The sequence below is a fragment of the Rhodnius prolixus genome, unplaced genomic scaffold (assembly GCF_049639745.1).
Source record: "Rhodnius prolixus isolate KJV_2025 unplaced genomic scaffold, Rpr scaffold_13, whole genome shotgun sequence".
Lineage (NCBI taxonomy): Eukaryota > Metazoa > Arthropoda > Insecta > Hemiptera > Reduviidae > Rhodnius > Rhodnius prolixus.
The window spans coordinates 10405920-10425634 of NW_027411583.1; the positions used below are offsets into that span (position 1 = coordinate 10405920).

The following is a 19715-nucleotide window of genomic DNA, read 5'->3' on the forward strand; positions in this document are numbered from 1 at the left end:
ACTCTACAACTCACTCTTTACCCCCTCTTATTATTCCAATCAAATTGTCAAATTTCTCTTACATGTAATTTTTATCTTACTAAAGGAAAAGTTTTTGATTCAATTCTGTGAATAAATCATATGTTTTTCTCTCATTAATGTTCTCGAACTTCTAACTCATTAATATTCTTCAAATGCGGAATAATTAAGCTGTATTTAACTCTTATAACTTTACAAAGAATCTACTACCGCTCTCATTTACAAGTACCCTTAATGAATTTTCAGAAAAAAAACACTCTTCTGGTCTATCTTTTCGGGGGTCTCAAGATATCCTTTGAGGAACCGTACATCTTTGGCTGCTCGCTCAATACCTGAATATCTCAATAATTCTCTGGAGAAGGCTATGAAGTCTTCTGCTAGCAGCATTGAAGAGAAAATAATAATAGTTAGAGAAAAGAAAGAAAAATATCTCTCTACCTCTTTTATTTCTTCTGCTTGAATTATATCGAACGTGGATAATCTAATGATATATCGACTTATCCATTAAGGAGTAGAAACCTGGAATAAAGTATCCCGTATTTAATGGAAATCGGGTCGGCTAAATCTTCCTAGATGTTCCCAAGCTTATTCAAGATGTCGGCTGCCTTTTTTCTTAACTTTTTTTCCTTTAACTTAAACTTGCTACTTCTGACAATAGATGTAAACAATGAACCCAAGATAGCTGTAGCAAGGTTCTAGCCAAAATCTATTAATCGAATGTACTACCCTCTATTATTGTCATTATAATTATCATTCAGGAACCTTAACTGGGCAGGAAATGAGTCTAATGTGGTTCTGCCATCTCCATTTAAAAAATCTAAATCACAGGAAATGAGATTAATGTGTTTCTCACATCCGCTCCGAAATAAATAAATAAATAAAAACTAGTGTAAACGCTTTCTTTCTCGAATTACTTTTCTCAGTGTTCTAATGTAACGAATTTTCTTCAAACTCAATGAATTTTCCGATTCAAAATTATGAAAAGTTATAATAATAATGAATGAATGAAAGATTTTTATTTATTAGATGAAAATAAATACATTATGTACATAGGAGTTCCAGTATAAATACTATAACCTCCAGCTAATTACATAAATTCTTACAGAATATAAAAGTATTAAAGTAAGTAATGAGGGGAAAAACAATGAAAAACCCTCAGCCTCTAAGGAAAGTTTTACTTCAGAGAGTCCTTAACTCTCCTGTGTGCCTGTGCACCGCGTCTAAACTATAGTCCCCTATTTGTCTGTAGAGGTGGTTGTGACTTGATTCACACTTACTAAAGAGACCAGTAGCGAGGTACTTGATGTATGTTAGTGTTCTACATAGTCCATGTTGGTGACACAGAGTGTAAGTCTATAATACAGTCTGTAGCGGGGGAAAGTTGTGACCAGTTTGAGGAATTTATTTTGCAGGATCTGCAGCGAGGCGATATTGGATCGACATGTCCGAACTCCAGGAGGGACTAGGACATAAAGTAACATGGGCCTAACCACTACCTTGTACAGGAGGAGTTTACTCTCTAAGGGACAGTTTTAGAGTCCCTGCAGAACAGTGGGAATAGGCCTCGAATGGCTGCCTTACCCTTTATTGACTCTGTCCTTTATGTGGGGGGTAAAGGTCAGCCACAAGATACTTGTGATAGTGGCAGCCCGCGGCACAATCCGTTCCCCGAATAATAATATAATACGCTTTTTCGTGCATTTTTTTGGTCCACCCGTTTGCCCTACCGGACAGTTTTAATCATAGCGATTAGCGAACATGTTAGTGTTATAGTTTGATTATAAAATACTCCTCAGATAATGTAACATAATAAAATAAAGCTAGTGTTACTTGGAAGTAATAAATAAATTCTGGAAGGCCATCCTCCAAAAAAATAGCCTACCAAAATCGTAAAATATCCTTACATCCCAAAACCTCCTAAGCATTCCCTTGCGGGTATATCTGTCCCGAATTAAACTAAGTAGGAGTAGAGTTGGAGAAATGGGCACAGAGGGGCCCACCGTCCTCCTATCTTGCCTAAATGAGAAGCCAACAAAAACGAGTCAAGTCAACAAACTTAGCAACACTAAAAACTAAAATGGCAACAAAAAATTAAGTATTTATGTTCGCTATATAAATTTACATTTTCCTGTTTTGAAAATACATTCTGGACAACTGTTATAAAGTGAATTGTGTTATTTGTGTTACAGCGCAGGAGGAGGATGGAGGTGGGCGGGACAGCTCGGGCCTGGCTACTGTGGGCGATCGTGGTGCACGGCGCCGTGGCCGGTAATCCGGACGCGAAACGTCTCTACGATGATCTCCTATCGAACTATAACAAACTGGTTCGACCAGTGGTCAACACAACCGATGTGCTCAGAGTGTGCATCAAATTAAAACTTTCACAACTTATAGATGTTGTAAGTAAGAAAAATATTTTTATTTTTTCCTAATTTATTGATCATAGAAAATAATAAACTGTAAGCTATATTTTCGAGCAAGTAAACAATCCATTGAGTAGAAGTATTTCCGGTTGAGAAATTCATTCCAAACTCGAATTCAGTCACACTTTTAGCTCCCCTAGACTGAGAGTAAGAGACATGCCCATACATTACAGAAGAATGGCACCCGTAAGGGCCGAATCACATTCCCCTTCTAAGTAGTAACCTTAATTGAATTTTCCAGAAAATACGTGTCCAGTATACGAGCTGTAGATTTATTTGTTTGTAATGAAACTGTATGAACTTCAAATAAAATCCCAGGAAATTTCCAAATATTTAAAAAAATCAATTCGGAAGAGAGACATTTCCGTTCGGTTGATTTTATTAAAAATAGAAAATTTAGTTCCGCATTTGATCCTTCTTAATAATTACAAAAGTGTAATCATTCCCTCCTTCAGAAGTGCCCTTTAATGAATGAGAGAAATCAGGCTCTTGTATGTTAGACTACAGATTCTCTTCGAAGCTTCAGAGTCTGTTTAGGTCCCATCATAAGCTCTAAATTATTCTGTGATATCCGGTAGGAACGCTAATATGTTTTTGTATATTTCTATAAATCTGTATTGTGAAGATTTTTTCGCTCGAATCAAATGGATGCAAAGAGAATTGGTAGCCAAAAAACAAAAAAAAAAGGAGCGCGTTAGAGAAGGAGTTTGAGGAAACTGTCGAATTGAAACTGCAGCAGTAATCACTTATGGTCACATTAGAAGGCCAGCTGATGAGTACACTGTAGTAAGATAAATATTGGTTCACCGGAGTCATCCCGAAGAATCTAATGTTAATGGAACAGAAAAGTAGTTTACTAACATAACAGTGAACAACCTACAAGTTTGCAACAGAAAAAAAGAAATAGAGCAAACAGAAAAGTCTAGAATCAAAGCAAGAAGGATAATTGTCACACCATAGAGATCAAGGAGGATGAAGCAGTCGAAGATGACGTTGAGGCCAAAACTGTTGCAAGCATTAAGACATTGGAGAGTGCATGTGAGTTTAAGCAAGATGAACTTGAAGTTCAAAGGTACATGAAGGATTGTTCAGTTCAAAACCAGCTGTATCCATCCCCAAAGTAAGAACCAAGAGATTGTTAAAAATATAATGACGGTGTATAATTTATGAATTAAAATAAATAGGTTTTTCGCTTGGCTTACAAACAGTTAGTTGTTTAATTAATATAGCTTTATTTTGTACAGTAATCCGTGTAATGTCATGCCATTCTTTATTTAATTTATATAAAGTAAAATTATAATTTAAAGGAATTTTGAGATCCCATTTTAACAAAAACTTTTCATTTTAAATGGTTTTTGAATTAACCTAAAACCTTATAAATAACAACAGTAGATGGCTCGCTAGGTCAAATTAGTGACTTTTTCTGCAATACGATGTGTGACGAAAACATATTTAATGTTAATGGCTGCCATAAGCATTTACATTTAGGATCTGTTTTACACAGTATGTGCAATTGAATTTAGTTAGTAAATTAGGAAATGTACAAAATTAAAACCATTGCTACCATTCAATTCCATTGTGAAAAAGTTGTTGAAAGTTTCTTTTAAGTGGTTCACGATCTACATAAGCATTTGTTCAAGGAAATTCATACAAATATACATAACTCAGGTTAAACGCTTACAACTCATTGCATGCTGGACTAACCTAAAAATTTGCTTCCATTATTTCCAAATTAGTTTGCCCATCTTTGCCGAGTTAAAAGAAAGATTTTGAGTTAAGAATTGCATGCCATTTTTAAATAATAATTTTTTTTTTTTTTGGCATTGGCTTTCCCCATACAGCCAACATCGTCTAGGTCTAGGTGCTTATCACTAGAATATCACTCACTCTCCATTCTTACTTATAAATACATTCGCTTCACACATTCATCCCTCTACTATATACAACCATTTACATAAACTACAGCTAATGGATGGATCAGTACTCTATACTCCTGCCATCCTTATAGCTTAACCGAAATTAAAATCACGTAATCCTTCTCTAATCATTTTCTTGCATTCATTCTAATCGGCTATAACTTTTAGATACATTCATATTTCATTGCTAGCTCTTCTATAGATTTAAGCACATAGGTGTTGGTGGAGAACATTATGTCTTCGTAGCGAAATGGTGCATCTAAATACCTGTATATGTCGTCAAACATTCGTTTCCTTTCTACCATACATAATGTGGACAAATCATTATTATATGTTTGAAATCCTCCTCATCATTGCAATCTACGCAAAGAGGAGAGGACCTTTTGTTGATCCTGTGAAGATACGATCCGCACACCGCTTGGTTCGCTCTCATTACATTAAGGTTATATATTTGCCCCCAGATTGTCTTCGGGTGTTTTCAGCTTGGAAAAAAAAAAGTCTTTAAATGTTTTCCTAAGATTTTAACGAACCTAATCTTACTTACATGTTCTTTTATTTCTATCAGGCTTTATTATTACTAAATTTGGTGTTGGTAATAATGCCCTGATTCAAAGATCACAACCCCCAATTTAAACCCGAGTGTAATTACAACTAGCTAAGTTTAAGATCTAATCAAGAATTATGTATGGGCTTTTGAAAAATCTAATATAGCAAGCGATAAGTAGACTTCTCTCCTAAATAATTGCCTTAAGTAAACATGAGCTTCAGGTACTAAAAATAAAAAAATCTTTTAAAATTTCTTAAACGATCGTAGCATTATTAAATAACAATAAAACAAGTCACTTATAGACTAGATAATGTGCCTATACTAATTGTTATTAGTTCTTGAATAAGCAAGCATTTCTTTACTCTAAATTGTTATATATTATTGTTCACTTACGTTTTCTGAAAGTTCTGGAAGTTTTAGAGAAGCATCTTTCCCAGCAAACCACTTTATAAGTCACAGCACTCCTGTTATTCCATTTTACAATCGAAAAATGACTCGTGAGATGCGAATGGTAGTAAATCTGTCAAAAAAAAAAAGAGACAAAAACAATTTTAACAATGTATAATATAGGAGTGAAGGTAATTTTGTTTGTTTGTTTATTATAAAAAAAAAAGAGAGTATGTTTTGAGGAATCTTACAAAAAAAAGTGTGCTCTCAAGAGAAAATTTGCATGATGTTAATAAATTTGAATTTATTATTATGACTTTCATTGTATTATGCAATTTAGATGTATGCTCTTGCTTTTTAATTTAAAATTTCTTTTTTTACGACAGTGAACAGCAAAACAGCTTTTAAGGTTTACAGTTTTTAGGATAACGAAAATGAGTTCTTAAAACAAGGAGATTTAAGTTAATGGCTTCTGAAATATGGTACCAAAAGAAAAGGTGTTTGAATTTAGAAGAACATTCTGTACTAATAGTAATTCTAGAGTAAACAAGAAAAAGTAAAACTTGTAAACCAAATTTTTATTAAGAGAAAAAAATCCAGGTTAGTTTTAACTTAATAATTTATTAAGTATTATTTACAATCTTATGATTTTTTATTTGATCATTCTTTTTTACTTCTTCCAATAAATTAGAACATTATTTTTGGAAAAATTACCTAAATTACTCATTGTTAGAAAGAAATAACTAACAAATCTGTACATTTTCTAGTTACAAGTTTTTTAAAATAATGAAAATACTTTTTTAAACTAACCAGCTCTCAAAAAGGGGCCATTTCAGGATTTGAAAATAAATAAATAAATAAGTAAAGAGAAATTGATTTCCAATTTCAGTCTAAATTGTATACATATCTGTTCTTGCCCAAACCTTTTGACCTAGGGTCACCTTGATGGCCAATGTAACATATTTTTTTGTAAGAAAAGAGATTATATTTTAGTCGTAACATAATCCAAGATATAATAATCCATAATATGGTTTTATTAATTACTTTTTATCTATCTAAAACAAAATATTAAATAAAATAAAAGTAGACTGAAATTGGCTAGAATTTCTCTTTCGTCTTGGTTAACTGAGATCTAGCAAGACACCAATTAAGATGAACGTTTCAATCTTTAAAGTTATTTTTACTGTTTATTTACAAGAAATTAATTTTTAAACTATGTATACCTTTTGTATTCAATTCATTTTCAGTTTTACCTAATAATAAGTATTTTTTTAAAAAATCTACTTACACAATCAGATTTAAAAGTTGAGGAGAGAAATGACGTCATCTTATGGAAAATAATGGTTGTCAAGGGCAACTAATTAACAAGATGGATGATCCCTTGATAATTTAAATTTTGAATTATTATTTTTGAATTATTTTTTTAAAAACTTTTTTAATTTACATTATTTTTTTTAAAAATAATTTCCAATTATTTGTTTATTGAAAAAACAAAATTTATTTATTTATTGCAGAGAGATTACTCATAGCACAAAAGCCGCCATATTTTTGTTCCTTCCTTTGTTGCAAGATGCTGTGCTCCAGTTAATTTTAATTAAATCTCTTTTTCTGCATAAAAGGGAGATCTTTTGTTGTTTTTTTTTAAAGGAAGCTGTTAAATAAATAAGGCTAAAAAAACAATAATTAATTAAATAAGTGCGGTTTAAAAGAAAACTGAATTCTGTGAAGAAATGTTTTACGAAAATTGAAAGGATAATGCTTGAACTATAATCCACTTATTCCATTTTTGGGTATGTAAATACATTTAAATTTATTTTTTATGATCTTTTTGATCCCAAGTTTCATTAATTGAATGGAATTCATTGAGAATCTTTTAATATGTGCTGCTTTACTTTGGTGTTACTCCCATTTTGTGAGCTGCGCTTTAATTTTTAGACGATAATATCTGTTAAGAGGATTCTTATTCATAAAACGTATTGACATAGCTTTTAAATCTTGTTTATTACAAGATTAATTCTTTCGTTAATAACTTTAAGACCTTAATCCATAGACAATGTGCCTATAACTACTCGATAATTATATAGCAGCATCTGGACTATTTTAAAGCTAATATTTTGTCAAACAAACGAATAAGAAATATTGCTCAACTTGTTTATTAAAATTTGTGTACTTTTTCTCTTACTGTAAGTCGAAATTTGCAATCGTGCCTATTTTACTGATTTTTTTTTACTTCTTAACCATTCTCCTTCTCTACATATTCTACAGAATCGAGCTTCTTACATAGCATACGATCTCGTTCCAGCTGGCTTCTTTTGACTCCATTGAAGTCCATTACTCGCTCAGACTTTCTGCGATCTCTTGGTCCCAGGTTCTTTTTTTTTTAAGCGTTTCCCCTACATCTTGAGCCGTAGGCTTCTCTGGCAATCTTACTTTCGCCTATTCTTATTAGATGGCTAAACCATCTCAGCTGCATCTCATAATTCTGTATTACATTTTTCTTTTAGTTTTACTCTTAATTCTTTCGAGAAACCTCAGTACAGCTTGTGTCGAAGATCTATGTCGCGAGGTAAATTATCACGATTTACTGGAATACGTTGGGATTGGAAATAAAATTGTATTATAAACAGTTTTGTCAGGTTCTTCTGTAGATTCTCGTTACTCTCAGCTTTCACAAGATTGTCGGTTAACCCAAGTAGGTTATGACTGACCCTTAGAAGTATCTGTCGAAACCGTTCCTAAAATATATAAAATATTGGATGATTGTTACTTCCTTAACTTTTCCATCGATGGGTTTATTTCCTGTAAGTGATACGCATTGGAGAAATACCTCATAAAATAACTACGGAGACCATACCCATTTATCCTGGAAGATATCCTTTTCTTGATGGTCGGAGTAAATAATTTTGCCACTATACGAGGGTCGTTAGAAAAGTCCGTGCAAAAATAAAAACTACTTAATTTTTGGGGGTAAACCTTTTTTATTTTTCAACATAGTCTCCTTTTAGGCTTATACACTTCGTCCAACGCTGCTCTAGTTTGTTGATCCCTTCCGAATAATAGGATTTGTCCAAGTCTGAAAAATAGCCATTCGTTTCTGCAATCACCTCCTCGTTTGAATAAAATCTTTTTCCCGCCAGCCATCTCTTCATATTGGGGAACAAATAGTAGTCCGAGAGAGCCAAGTCTGGAGAATAGGGGGGGGATGTGAAACGAGTTGGAACCCTATTTCCATTAATTTTGCGACCACAACTGCTGAGGTGTGAGCTGGTGCGTTGTCGTGATGGAAAAGGACTTTTTTGTGGGCCAATCGTGGGCGTTTTTCTTGCAGCTCGGTTTTCAAACGGTCCAATAACGATGAATAATATGCACCTGTAATAGTTTTACCCTTTTCCAGATAGTCGATGAGGATTATTCCTTGCGAATCCCAAAAGACAGTCGCCATAATATTTCCAGCCGAAGGAACGGTCTTCGCCTTTTTTGGCGCAGATTCCCCCTTGGTAACCCATTGTTTAGATTGTTCTTTGGTCTCAGGAGTGTAGTGATGTATCCATGTTTCATCCACAGTGACGAAACGACGCTTAAAGTCCTGCGGATTCTTCTGGAACAGCTGCAAACCGTCCTTGCAACACTTCACACGATTTCGTTTTTGGTCAAGCGTGAGCAATCGCGGCACCCATCTTGCGGATAGCTTTGTCATGTCCAAATGTTGATGCAAAATATTTTGTACCCGTTCATTCGAGATGCCCACAGCTCTAGCAATCTCACGCACCTTCACTCTTCTGTCATCCATCACCATATCATGGATTTTATCAATGATTTCTGGAGTAGTAACCTCAACAGGGCGTCCAGAACGTTCAGCGGTCACTTGTGCCCATATGGCCACTCCGAAAATTTTGAAACCACTTATAAACTGTTCTAATCGAAGGTGCAGAGTCACCATAATGTTTATCAAGCTTCTCTTTAGTCTCCTGAGGCGTTTTGCCTTTCATAAAGTAGTGTTTAATCAACACACGAAATTCTTTTTCGTCCATTTTTTGAAAATCACTCGACTTCCTCGATTCAAACGAATGCCAAAGAAATAGACCGATCTGGCTGAAACTTGGTGTGTGTTCTTCCAAGAGATGCTACTAACTAAACATAACCTCGATACGCGCCAATAGTGCTATCTCTCTGACTTTGCACGGACTTTTCAAACGACCCTCGTAGAATACAGTGATGTTGGCTAATTAAGATTGCTTTTATTCCTCTTCTTGTGTCACAAAGTTGTTTTTTTTTTTCAACATTCCGTTGTTCTGTTACGTAGTTCGTGTTCAGAATATCATGTTTCAGAGTATTGTGCAGTTCAAAAGGGAGGGGGTTTCTCTTTTTCAGTAGTTCATTTGTTGAAACGTCTGGGCCAGATTTATTTAATTTTAAGCTTTTAATTGTTCAATTATTTTCCGCTGACATTTCAATTGGGAACATTGTTCTCACTTCTTATTTGTCAAATCTTTTTCTACAGCCAGTTAATCCCGAAAACATATGGCATCTCCTTTATTTTAAGGCCAGTCCACAAGTTTTTCTCAACGCAAGTCTTAATGGCGAAAAAGTTCCGCTAAGAATCCTGTGCATTACTTTACGTAGGGGTCTTATAATAAATATCTCTCGGATTCTCTCCGTAGATCCGGATTTTCATGCCACCTCTAATCAGTATCTTCTGGTCTTAGTCCAATCCGTTTGTTCTTTTAATAATAATTCGGAATAAAGGATATTTATAAGTTAGAATTATCACAAGGAAAAAACTCATGTGAGTTGAGTTTTCACAATAAATATTTTTGACAGTAAAATTCTTGGGATGAAAAAGAAAAACCCTTTTAAAGTATCTCATTATATTAGTATTTAGTGCGAGAGATTCGACCCTTTTTTTTTTTAGCCCTTGCCGTTTTTAATAAGAAAAAGAAAATAAATTATCCGTTCGTTGGTAAAGATGTTGGCCGAGAACGCGACGAGGTCTTTACGGATGGGAGGTTGGTCAACAGGAATACGATATCATGTGTAACCAACCGACATACCAAGGACTGCCGGAGGCCACAAGGGATGCTGGAAAATCTTTCCTGCAAGGCACCCCCTCCTGTCGCTAGCTTAGGTACAATATTTATAAATATAAAAAAAATTATTTATAAACCAGCTTTATCCCTCTTAACTTTTCTTTCTTTTTTTCTTAAATTTCACACATACTGCATTTTCTATTAGAAAATATTTATTAGAGAAGAAAATACTTTTATAATGGAATTTCTTGTAAAAGGAAGAAAGAATATTGCCAGTTTTCAGTAATAAATGTATTATTATTTTTTTGCCAAGCTTACGATCTAGACGTTAGTCATCGTCAGTTCTTATTAACACTTAAAATACTTTATACATTATTAGCATCAAAGGTTGGTGTTTTTGTCCTGAATGTTTAGGTAAAGTACCTAATCAGTTAGGGCCGAATTTAAAAATACGAAAGCTAATCTTTTGATTTTAATTTTTAAAACTGACTTGTGTAATCATACATTGAAAAAGATAATGCCTTATATAGAGAAAACCGTTGAAAGATCTTCCTTGGAAGAGGAATTGTCTTAGTCAGTAAGTGAATGACAGAGAGCTGTAAAAGTGGAATTAAAATTCTCTTCAACAAATTGATGAACCATCCTCTGATAAAATTAATGAAAATACGAAACCGGAAATCAGATGTAGGAAAAACATGTAGGATAAGTCAATGAAATTTTGAATAACTGTCTAACTTGGTATAGACAGTTATTCGCTTTTCGTTGACTATGTTGAAAATGAGAAATATTGATGATTTGATTCCTGTGGCTGAAATTAACATTTCGATTACCCTGTTTTATGAAAGTCCAGGGGTGAAAGAGACATTTTTTACGCACTATTTAATAATTTTCATTTACTGTTGAACTCCCGTTGGCTTGCAGAAAAGGTAAACGAAGTTTTTACTCCTATATTATATACCTGCCTCTTCGTTTTTACAAGAGCTTTATTTACAGCAATAAGTGAAAGTTTATGATGGTTTTTATTGTTTCTTAGGGCCGCAAAAGAACTCGAATTCTTTGTGTTAAAATAATTATAATTTAAAAAAAAATCTTTCCTTTCAAAGTTCCCTGAGCAATCGTCGGCCTCAGTGCAATATCTGGGAATGTCCAGATAAATATAAATAAACGATCTTTTAAATCGCATTTTCTTTCCATGTACAGTAGGCATTGATCATCTCCCTTCCGATGGTATTGAGGTGCGCAGTCACACTTTAATCATCATCACCACCAGAACTTTTAAATTCCTCTTCTTCACCTTTTTTTAGTATTCGGAATAATATCTTAAAACTTAGCCTACGTAGAGTCTATTCAATTCCCTCAGCTTCCACTTCTTCTTATTCCCGCCATTAGAATGTTTCAAGATTGCAAGAGCAGATTTGGGGGGGTCACAAAATCTTGTGCTAGACCCCTATCTCACAGTTTCATCATTTCTTTCGTTACGCTAAGTCTCTGTAGACCATTCTTCCTTAGACAAAGATAAGGTGGTCAAGGCGAATTCTGCGATAGTTAGATTTTCTTCTTTATTTCTACTTCACTGGTTATCACCGAGTGTTAGAGGAGAAAATGTTTTCCTTTTAAGGATTTTGGCTCTTAATTAGCAGAATTAAGAGTAAGTAATTAAAGCAAGTATGTACTATAACATTATGCTCTGTAATAATGTTTGTGTAGTATTAAATTGCAAATTGAAATTTGATTTGCGTAAATCTAAATTCCAAATATAACAGTCTAAATGGTTGGACATGTAAATCACAGTGTACTGAGGTGGTTGTTACATGTCAGATGGACGTGTAATTCAAGGTCGAAAATCCATGCCATCTGTAGGGGCGGGGGCAACTGGAGGAATCAAGATGTAAATTTGATCTCCACCATAGCCCACCTTCCTTCCATCTAACTCACACCATTCACTGAGCACAACCCAACACTACTTTGTTGGGTACCCACAGCTAAATCGATTTCCGTCTGTTCAGACTTAGATCTGATATTAATCGCCTAGTGTGATTTATCACTGATTGTTGTTATCGATGGTATGTGGCGGTGACCTACAGACGTTAATGCTTGGACGATACTTATATGTTTTTATATGCATATTTTGGTGCCCTAATTGTGATTATTACTATTTCTTATACTAGTTACTAAGAAAGGATTGGAATCTTTTCGAGATTTCGAGTTTTACATCAGGAAAATTTTTGAAGCTCCTGAAAAAGTTTTGAAAAATTGGGTACCTAGTTTAGGTGCCACAAAACCTGACGGTAAACTTTTGAAAAAAAAAAAAAAATTCATCCAAGAGGAAGTGCCACATTACTGAATCGATTCTTAATGTTTTTCCTAACATTGGCTCCCACTAACGGTTTTTAATCTTGGTTAGACTTATTGCTCATAAGTATTTCTACTATTTTAATTGGCCACATTTTTCCTGAGTAAATTTTGATTAAGGAAATTTCTGGGCGTGTGGAGTGGAAAGACTTTTTTTCCAAAGAATCATTTCCAGAACTTTTCATTCTTAATTTGCGCCAAGAGAAATTTGTAAACCGATTGTTTGTTTGAAATTTTCAAGAATAAAAATGTTTTTAAAAGAATTAAATAAACAGATACGAACATTAGAGGCTTGAAAATGTAATCCGGCGCTTCTACCTTTATTGGGATTATCACACCCTCTTCTAGAAGCTGTAGCATAGCTTCCCTTTAGGCTCCAATCCTGAGATTACCCTAAATATTTTTTAAAGAAATAAAACATTTCTTTCAGTGTTCTTTCGTAAATACCTATATTTCAGTTTATAAATTTAAAAAAATGAATTATGCCTCAAGAAATAAACGTTCTAAAATTAAGCAAATCTGGTGGCGCTTAACGCATTAAAATGAAAATTATAACTGAATTTCTATTTTATTATTTGTTATTACAGAGGTGGTTTTATTTGAAAACGAAAATTTAACTGATACTGATGGATTTTTTGTTTGTTTTATCGTTTATTTAGTTACAATCACCGCATTTTATTGCGTTATAAGCAACAATGGTAACAGTAAACAACATATCACACATATCAGAGTGGAGAAGTTACCCCAGCCAATAACATTTTACTTTCTATTGACTGTCGTCATCAGAGAGGAGATCACGAGGCCACTGTCTTTTAAGACGTCTAGAAGTGTTGCCTGGAAATGTTCTGGAAGGAAGATGTTGTACAAGTGGGATTGTGATGAGTAAGGAACGGATTTTTATATATTTAAAAATGCCAAATATTTAATTAAAATATGCATTTATTTTCGTCAATTATATGGAAAATATGTGATTTTCTTAAAATATTTTCTGGAATATTTAAGTAAAATGGGCATTTTTTTTATGAAAATCGTGAAATGGTGGAATGATTGCATTTTTCGAGAACCTCACAGTTCAAAAGGAATGGCTTTGAATCCACATCAGCATCACTGTCAAGTTTTCCAATAACTGCATTGGCAATATACCTGCCCTCAACGTCAGTGGTTTCATCAATTGACCATCTTTGATATGTTCTCGAATTTTGGTTAGTGTATCTTTATAGATATCTTCCAGGTAGTTTTTCCTCAGAGCGCTCTCGTCAGGCATTTTTTTCCCAATATACGAGTAGGTCTCTAAGAATCCTTTGAAATGAGGATTTTTAAGTTTGTGGAAAGGGATATCTGCTCTAACCAAAGCCCGTCACAGATCTGTACTCAGAGTAGACTTACTTGATGATGGAGATGTAAGGAAGGCTTGATAGGACGTCCTCTCTTTCTTTCTGTTTTTATTCTCTATGTGCGATCCGGTGGCAATATGTTGGGTGACTTGGAAACGTTGAGAGCAAGAAACGCGCTTGTCACAAGCTGTACAGTACAAAATGTCTCCATCACTTCGAAAAAGTTCTGCTGGAAACTCGCGAAGATATTTAGCAACCAGTTGTTTGTTTGAGGCCGATGTTCGTGGCATTTCACCCAAAAAAGAATACACTAAGTGACCGAACGGAATGAATTGGACACTTCAACGAACGAGCTGAAAGAACAGACAACGTCAGACAACTTCAAAGAACTAACAAGTGCCCGTCACTGTTTAGCAGCATTCTGTGTAAATTACAATAACCATTGTACCCACTGTGATTCACAGCCCTACAGTCTGTGGTTTACAGTTCCTGTCAACCAACTCCCAATTATGAAAATATGCCCAAAATGAAAAATATGAAAAAAATATGTACATATTTTGATTAAATATATAGAAATATTTATTTATTTTAATCAAATATGTATAAATATGCGATAACATCCAAATATGTGGAAATATGTGAAATAAAAGTAGACTCAAACGGCTTAAAAAGTGTCAGTATGAATACTTCTAGTTGAAAAACGTCTGTAAATTGCCTAGAAAAAAATATGTAAATACATACGAATCCGTTCCCTAGTGATGAGATTGAATGTTATGATGGAATTTTCTGTATCGTGTTATGAACCACTGCACGAAAGGAATGTTTAAGTCTGTGTGCCATGGTTTGATTTGGTGACGTAGAAAGGGAGCGTCCAACTATAGAGAAGTAGTTAAATGCTAAAAGTAGTTTCGCATTAACCCACAATTTACTATATTTGTCTAGAAATTGAAAAATTTTCGACTAAATTCAAGTTTTAAAGGTAGCCCCCACCCCTACAGTGAGGCAGACATTTCCTAACATGTTCTCATGATCTGTATTTTATGATCCAGGCCCTATATTCGAAGCTGTTCGTTTGCAGAAGTTTAAGAAAATTTTATTGAAGTAAAATGGAATATTCAAGCTGGCTTCACCCTATCCATGAGATGAAACCTCGCTACGCTGTTGTCCAGAAATGAGGAAAGGTAACAATAAGAAGGCCCAATGAATTAAAAAGTACAAATAATATTGAAATAAAATGTGGTAGCCAGTGATGTCCAGTAAATAATGGAAAGTTCTGTGTATTTATTGAGGAGGGAAATGTGGGCGGCACAGACCTACTAACTGGGTCTCTTTGAACTGGCGGAGTGTTTTATATGTCAATGGTGGTAGGTTGTTTGTGGAGGTTACAGTGGTTCGTACCAGTGGAAATAGAATGGCTATTACCTACAGCCCGGTTGGCTGTTTGTAGGCTTGAATTTCCCCTATCTCCTAGGGACCTTTCAGTACTTTATGTATTATTTACTTCACCGGAGAGATCACTAGCGAGGAGGGCTTTATACTCCTATATTTTCGATTTGTGCACCCCCACACCTTTATCTGACTTCTTGTTAGCCACGGCTAACCGTTCTCCCAGTTTCTTATACCTCTTGACATTATTAAAGGTTTTTATTTTCAGTAAAATTGTGAAACTACCTTCCTTGTATTGCCTCGATAAAATGGCTCTTAACGTATTTGGTAACACTTTAACCCTCAGCTCCTTTCACTATTTAGGGTTCCCTGGCCAATTGGTCTATTATAATTTTTAATTTAAGGCATGTAAAAAAGTCGTTGAGTTTTTTTTTCCTGTGCAATACCGACCTTTGGGGCAGTATTCTCTCCGGACAATATGTTGTAGATAGATGGATAGATTAAACTAGGGCGGCCTCAAGGCCTACCCCTTTGGATCTATTGTGGCTCCCCTCACACTAAAGCTCGCCCTCCAGACCTGGGCCTTTTAATCAGACTCTTAATGCTGGAGAGCGGCTCTTGAGTAAAGCTCACAGGCCTTGGTTTTTTCTCCCCGGGAAGTAACATCCTCAGCCATACGAGCCCCTCACACTGATACAACACGTGCAGTGCCGTTTCCTCCTCTTCCTGTCAGAACCTGCAAAGGCTATCACCTACCAGGCCCATGCGATGCATGTGTTTTCTGAGCCTGCAGTGGCCACTTAATAGGCCTACAATCAACCACACGGCCTTGACAGATTAATTCTGCAGTAAGCCTCGGCGAATAGCCTTTAATGAACTCCTACTTCGCCTGTCTCTGCCCAGTGGTGGCAAGCCACCACTCTTGAGCCCTACTCTGCACCCTTAAGTTAATGGTCGCAGTCTTAACACACTTCGACAACCCCAAAACAGGGCTCCGGGCCAACGAAGTATCCCGCAGAGCCTTCCTTGGCCAGGTACCCAAACCAGAAAGACCTTATTTTGGTCACTAATTTCCTTCAGGGCATCCAGCCAGTCCCAAACCAGTCTTGAGTTGACCTGGTAGGAACTGAATAGCTCGTAGAGCAGCCTTGACTATCCGAGAAAATTACGACCTTATAATTAGTTATTCCTCGCCACTAAATCTCGGCAGCACAGAACCTAATTGCAGCTAGCTTAGCCTGAAAAACTGTAGCTAGTTTCCCTAGGCTAACTGAAAACCCACATTTCGGCTTCACCCGGCACACACAATATGTTGAAAGAAAGAATCTAAAAGCCAGCAGCTGGATTCGAACCCAAGATCTCCGCAGTAAACTCGAACGGTTCCTAGATGTGTTCTGATGGTGAACTCACCCTCGAATTTTGACATAGTTTTCTCAAAATTCGCACTTTTACTAAACATTTGAAGTGAGCTGGCTAGAAAAACTTCTCTGTAATTGTTAGAGACCAAAATAATGACTCTAGCTAGCAGTGAATGAAACTAGTAAGGATTTACCTTAGTAATAATATTTAGTGAGGAAATGAAAATGTAATTAAATGACACAGGAAAAAAAAAGTTATAATTTGAAATTAAGAAACTCGTTTGAAAAGTCCAGCTTTAATTACTTGGCTTTGACTTTTTCCTGCCATAAAATTAATGTAGCCTTTATTTAGACTTTTTTTTTAATTATGGCGTACTTCTTTTTTTAATATTTTTTCTTTTTAAATTGGCAACCATCAAGGCGCCAAAAAAAGTCGGTCAAACAAAATTGCTGAATGATTCTCAGTTTTCTTTTTTGGAACTGTTTTTCTCCCTCAAAAATAAAAAGGAAAAACCCCGCTGAAACCCGTACAGCTCAGAGGAGGAGGAAGTATTTTCTCATTAGAACTTTCTCAAAAATCACTTCCTGAATTGCGCTTGAAAAAAAATAAATCTGTCGTGATATACCCACAGCGATTTTCTCTCACTACAAGGTTTTCGTCAAACTTGGCCATTTTACTAAACCTTAGTTGGCTACAGTTCAGGTTTTACTACAATAAACGAACTTTTTTTTCCAGAAGTTTGACGTCCTACAACTCCTTAAAATCGAATTTTATTGGGAATTTTAAATTTGAAGGTAACTGAAAAGTTTCTTTCACAATCAGAAATTCAGCTCAAACTTGCCTTGAAGCCGACAGGAGTCGCTTGACTCTCTAGCGGTCCAGGCTTTGAAGTCTCCCCTGTTCGAAATAAAAAAAAAAACTTTGAATGACTTACAATGTTGTAACAAAATGGACTTGGAAGCTGTCCTGTCAATAGGAAGAGACCTACGAAGTGTGGCTATTAAATAACGAGACTGATGCTGCTACAGAAGAACTATGCATGCGCCAAATCCTAACGACCGACAGCGTAAAGCCTTCTCTTTCGATTCCAGCGCCTCTCTCGTGTTTGTACAGAAATCTGTCTGACCGGAACCGTCGTTTGTGTAAAGAGGTGTTAGTTTCGTTTTGCCGAAAACATGTTACATGCACATGTAGTAGAGCAACGAATTGTCGTGAAATTTCACATCAAAACTTGGTAAAACCGCTACTGAAACTTATCTTTTATTAAAAGAAGTTTATGGTGATGAATGTTAATCACGTGCGCAAATTTTTTGAGTGGTTCAAGCGTTTCCAAGATGGCCGAGAAGACGTCGGAGATGACCACCCGGGTCGCCCCCTTCCACGTCCAAAACGGATGAAAATATCCGATTATAATTAATCAACATTACTACCGTGAGGTGCTTGCTCAACTCCATCAAAGAGTAAGGAAAAAACGACCCGGATTTGTGGAAGAACAAGTCACGGGGTTCTCCATCAAGACAACGCGGCGCCGGCTCACACTGCATTGTCTGTCGCAAGACGTTTCTAGCCAAGTACAACAACCCAGTTTTTTAGGCCATTCGCCTTATTCGCCTGACCTGGCCCCATGTGAATTTTATCTGTTCCCTAAAGTCAAATCTGCAATAAAAGGAACACGATTTGCAGTCCGTTGATGGCTGTGAAAGAAAAAGCGGCACGCGTCATGCAGGAGCTCACAGAAAAAGACTTCCAGCACTGTTTGGAACAATGGTAAATTCTCCATGGAGCTTTGTAGGGATAGAGGAGGGGTGTATATTGAAGGTGATAATAACTAAATATGTATAAATTTAAGATAAAACGTTTTACAGCAATAGTCTCGTTATTTAATAGCCACACCTCGTAAAACAGATGCTTCTTCAACTCCTCACATAGTTTCATTGTATCTAGTGCTTGTGGAAGCTGGATTTTTAAACAGTAAGGTGGGACCACACATTTTCTTGAATAGGCACTTTTGAGAGAGGCCTGTCTACCTCCTCACCTAGAATTGCTCCTAAAGTTTCCGGGGAAATGATTTCAAATAACAATATAACTTCCGTTTTTTAGAAAAGCCAACAACCGGAAAAAAACCCAGTGAAGTGCTACTTCCTTTCGGTCGAGATTTGAACTATTCCGTTGGAAAATCTATAGATGAACAATCATCCTTGTAGAATCATTGCGATGAGAAGGAAATAAAGAAAAATTCAACCCAAGCTTTTCTCTCTTTTTCCAGCTGTCCAGTGGTCGGTCATAACAATCTGTGAAGAGCGTTGCCAGCGATTCTTACCACCGTGTCCCCACTTTATGCTCGTATCTTTCCATTGTATGTTCTGCCATTATTCTACGTCATCCTAGTACATCCTAGGTCTTACCATACTATTTTTTTTTATATTCTACCTTATCCCAGCAATTTTATATCTCTCTCAAAAATACACTTCCTTCTCTCTTTCTCCCCTCCCTTACACACACACGCACACACTATTGAACTTCCGGTTATTTTGGTTATTTTTTTTATTGCTCTATAGGTTTTACTACATTTTTTTTCCTCTCTATTTCCGGGCTCTACGAATAATTTCACGTTTCGTTAACATTTTTGGCTACCTGTGTTTACAATTTTACTACTTAACCAGTTAAACGTGTTGGACGTGTATGAACACGTCAAATCAAATCTCAATTACGGTACGTTCGACGTGTACGAGGTGTGTTCAAAAAGTAACGGAAATTTTCGTTTTTTGAAAAAAATATTTATTTATTCATCTACATTAATATTGTCGCCTTCAAAGTAGTCCCCTTCGCATACAATACACTTGTGCCAGCGCTTTTTCCAATCCTCGAAACACTTCTGAAACTCGATCTTTGTGATAGCTTTCAGCTCTTTCAGCGATTCGCTTTTAATGTCATCTATGCTTGTAAAACGACGGCCTTTTAATGTT

The 19715-nt window shown here is 35.6% G+C and overlaps 1 protein-coding gene across 13 annotated transcripts in view; it reads left to right on the forward strand.

Moving 5' to 3' along the window:
* Nucleotides 1-19715, forward strand: part of nAChRalpha4 (nicotinic acetylcholine receptor alpha4) — a 204102-nt gene that overhangs the window by 43351 nt on the left and 141036 nt on the right. For 2 of the 13 annotated variants that reach the window (XM_074116206.1, XM_074116207.1), the window contains exons 1-5: nt 3940-5482; nt 5678-5891; nt 6806-7081; nt 13330-13552; nt 15054-15185. Coding sequence is in view for 4 of the 13 variants with exons in the window: in XM_074116204.1 (XP_073972305.1) it covers nt 2220-2417 (198 nt within the window). In the remaining 9 variants the exon portion in view is untranslated. Of the gene's footprint in view, nt 1-2207; nt 2418-3939; nt 5483-5677; nt 5892-6709; nt 7082-13329; nt 13553-15053; nt 15186-19715 lie in introns of those variants that run through there. The other 11 variants (XM_074116216.1, XM_074116218.1, XM_074116204.1 and 8 more) reach the window with 9 other exon arrangements.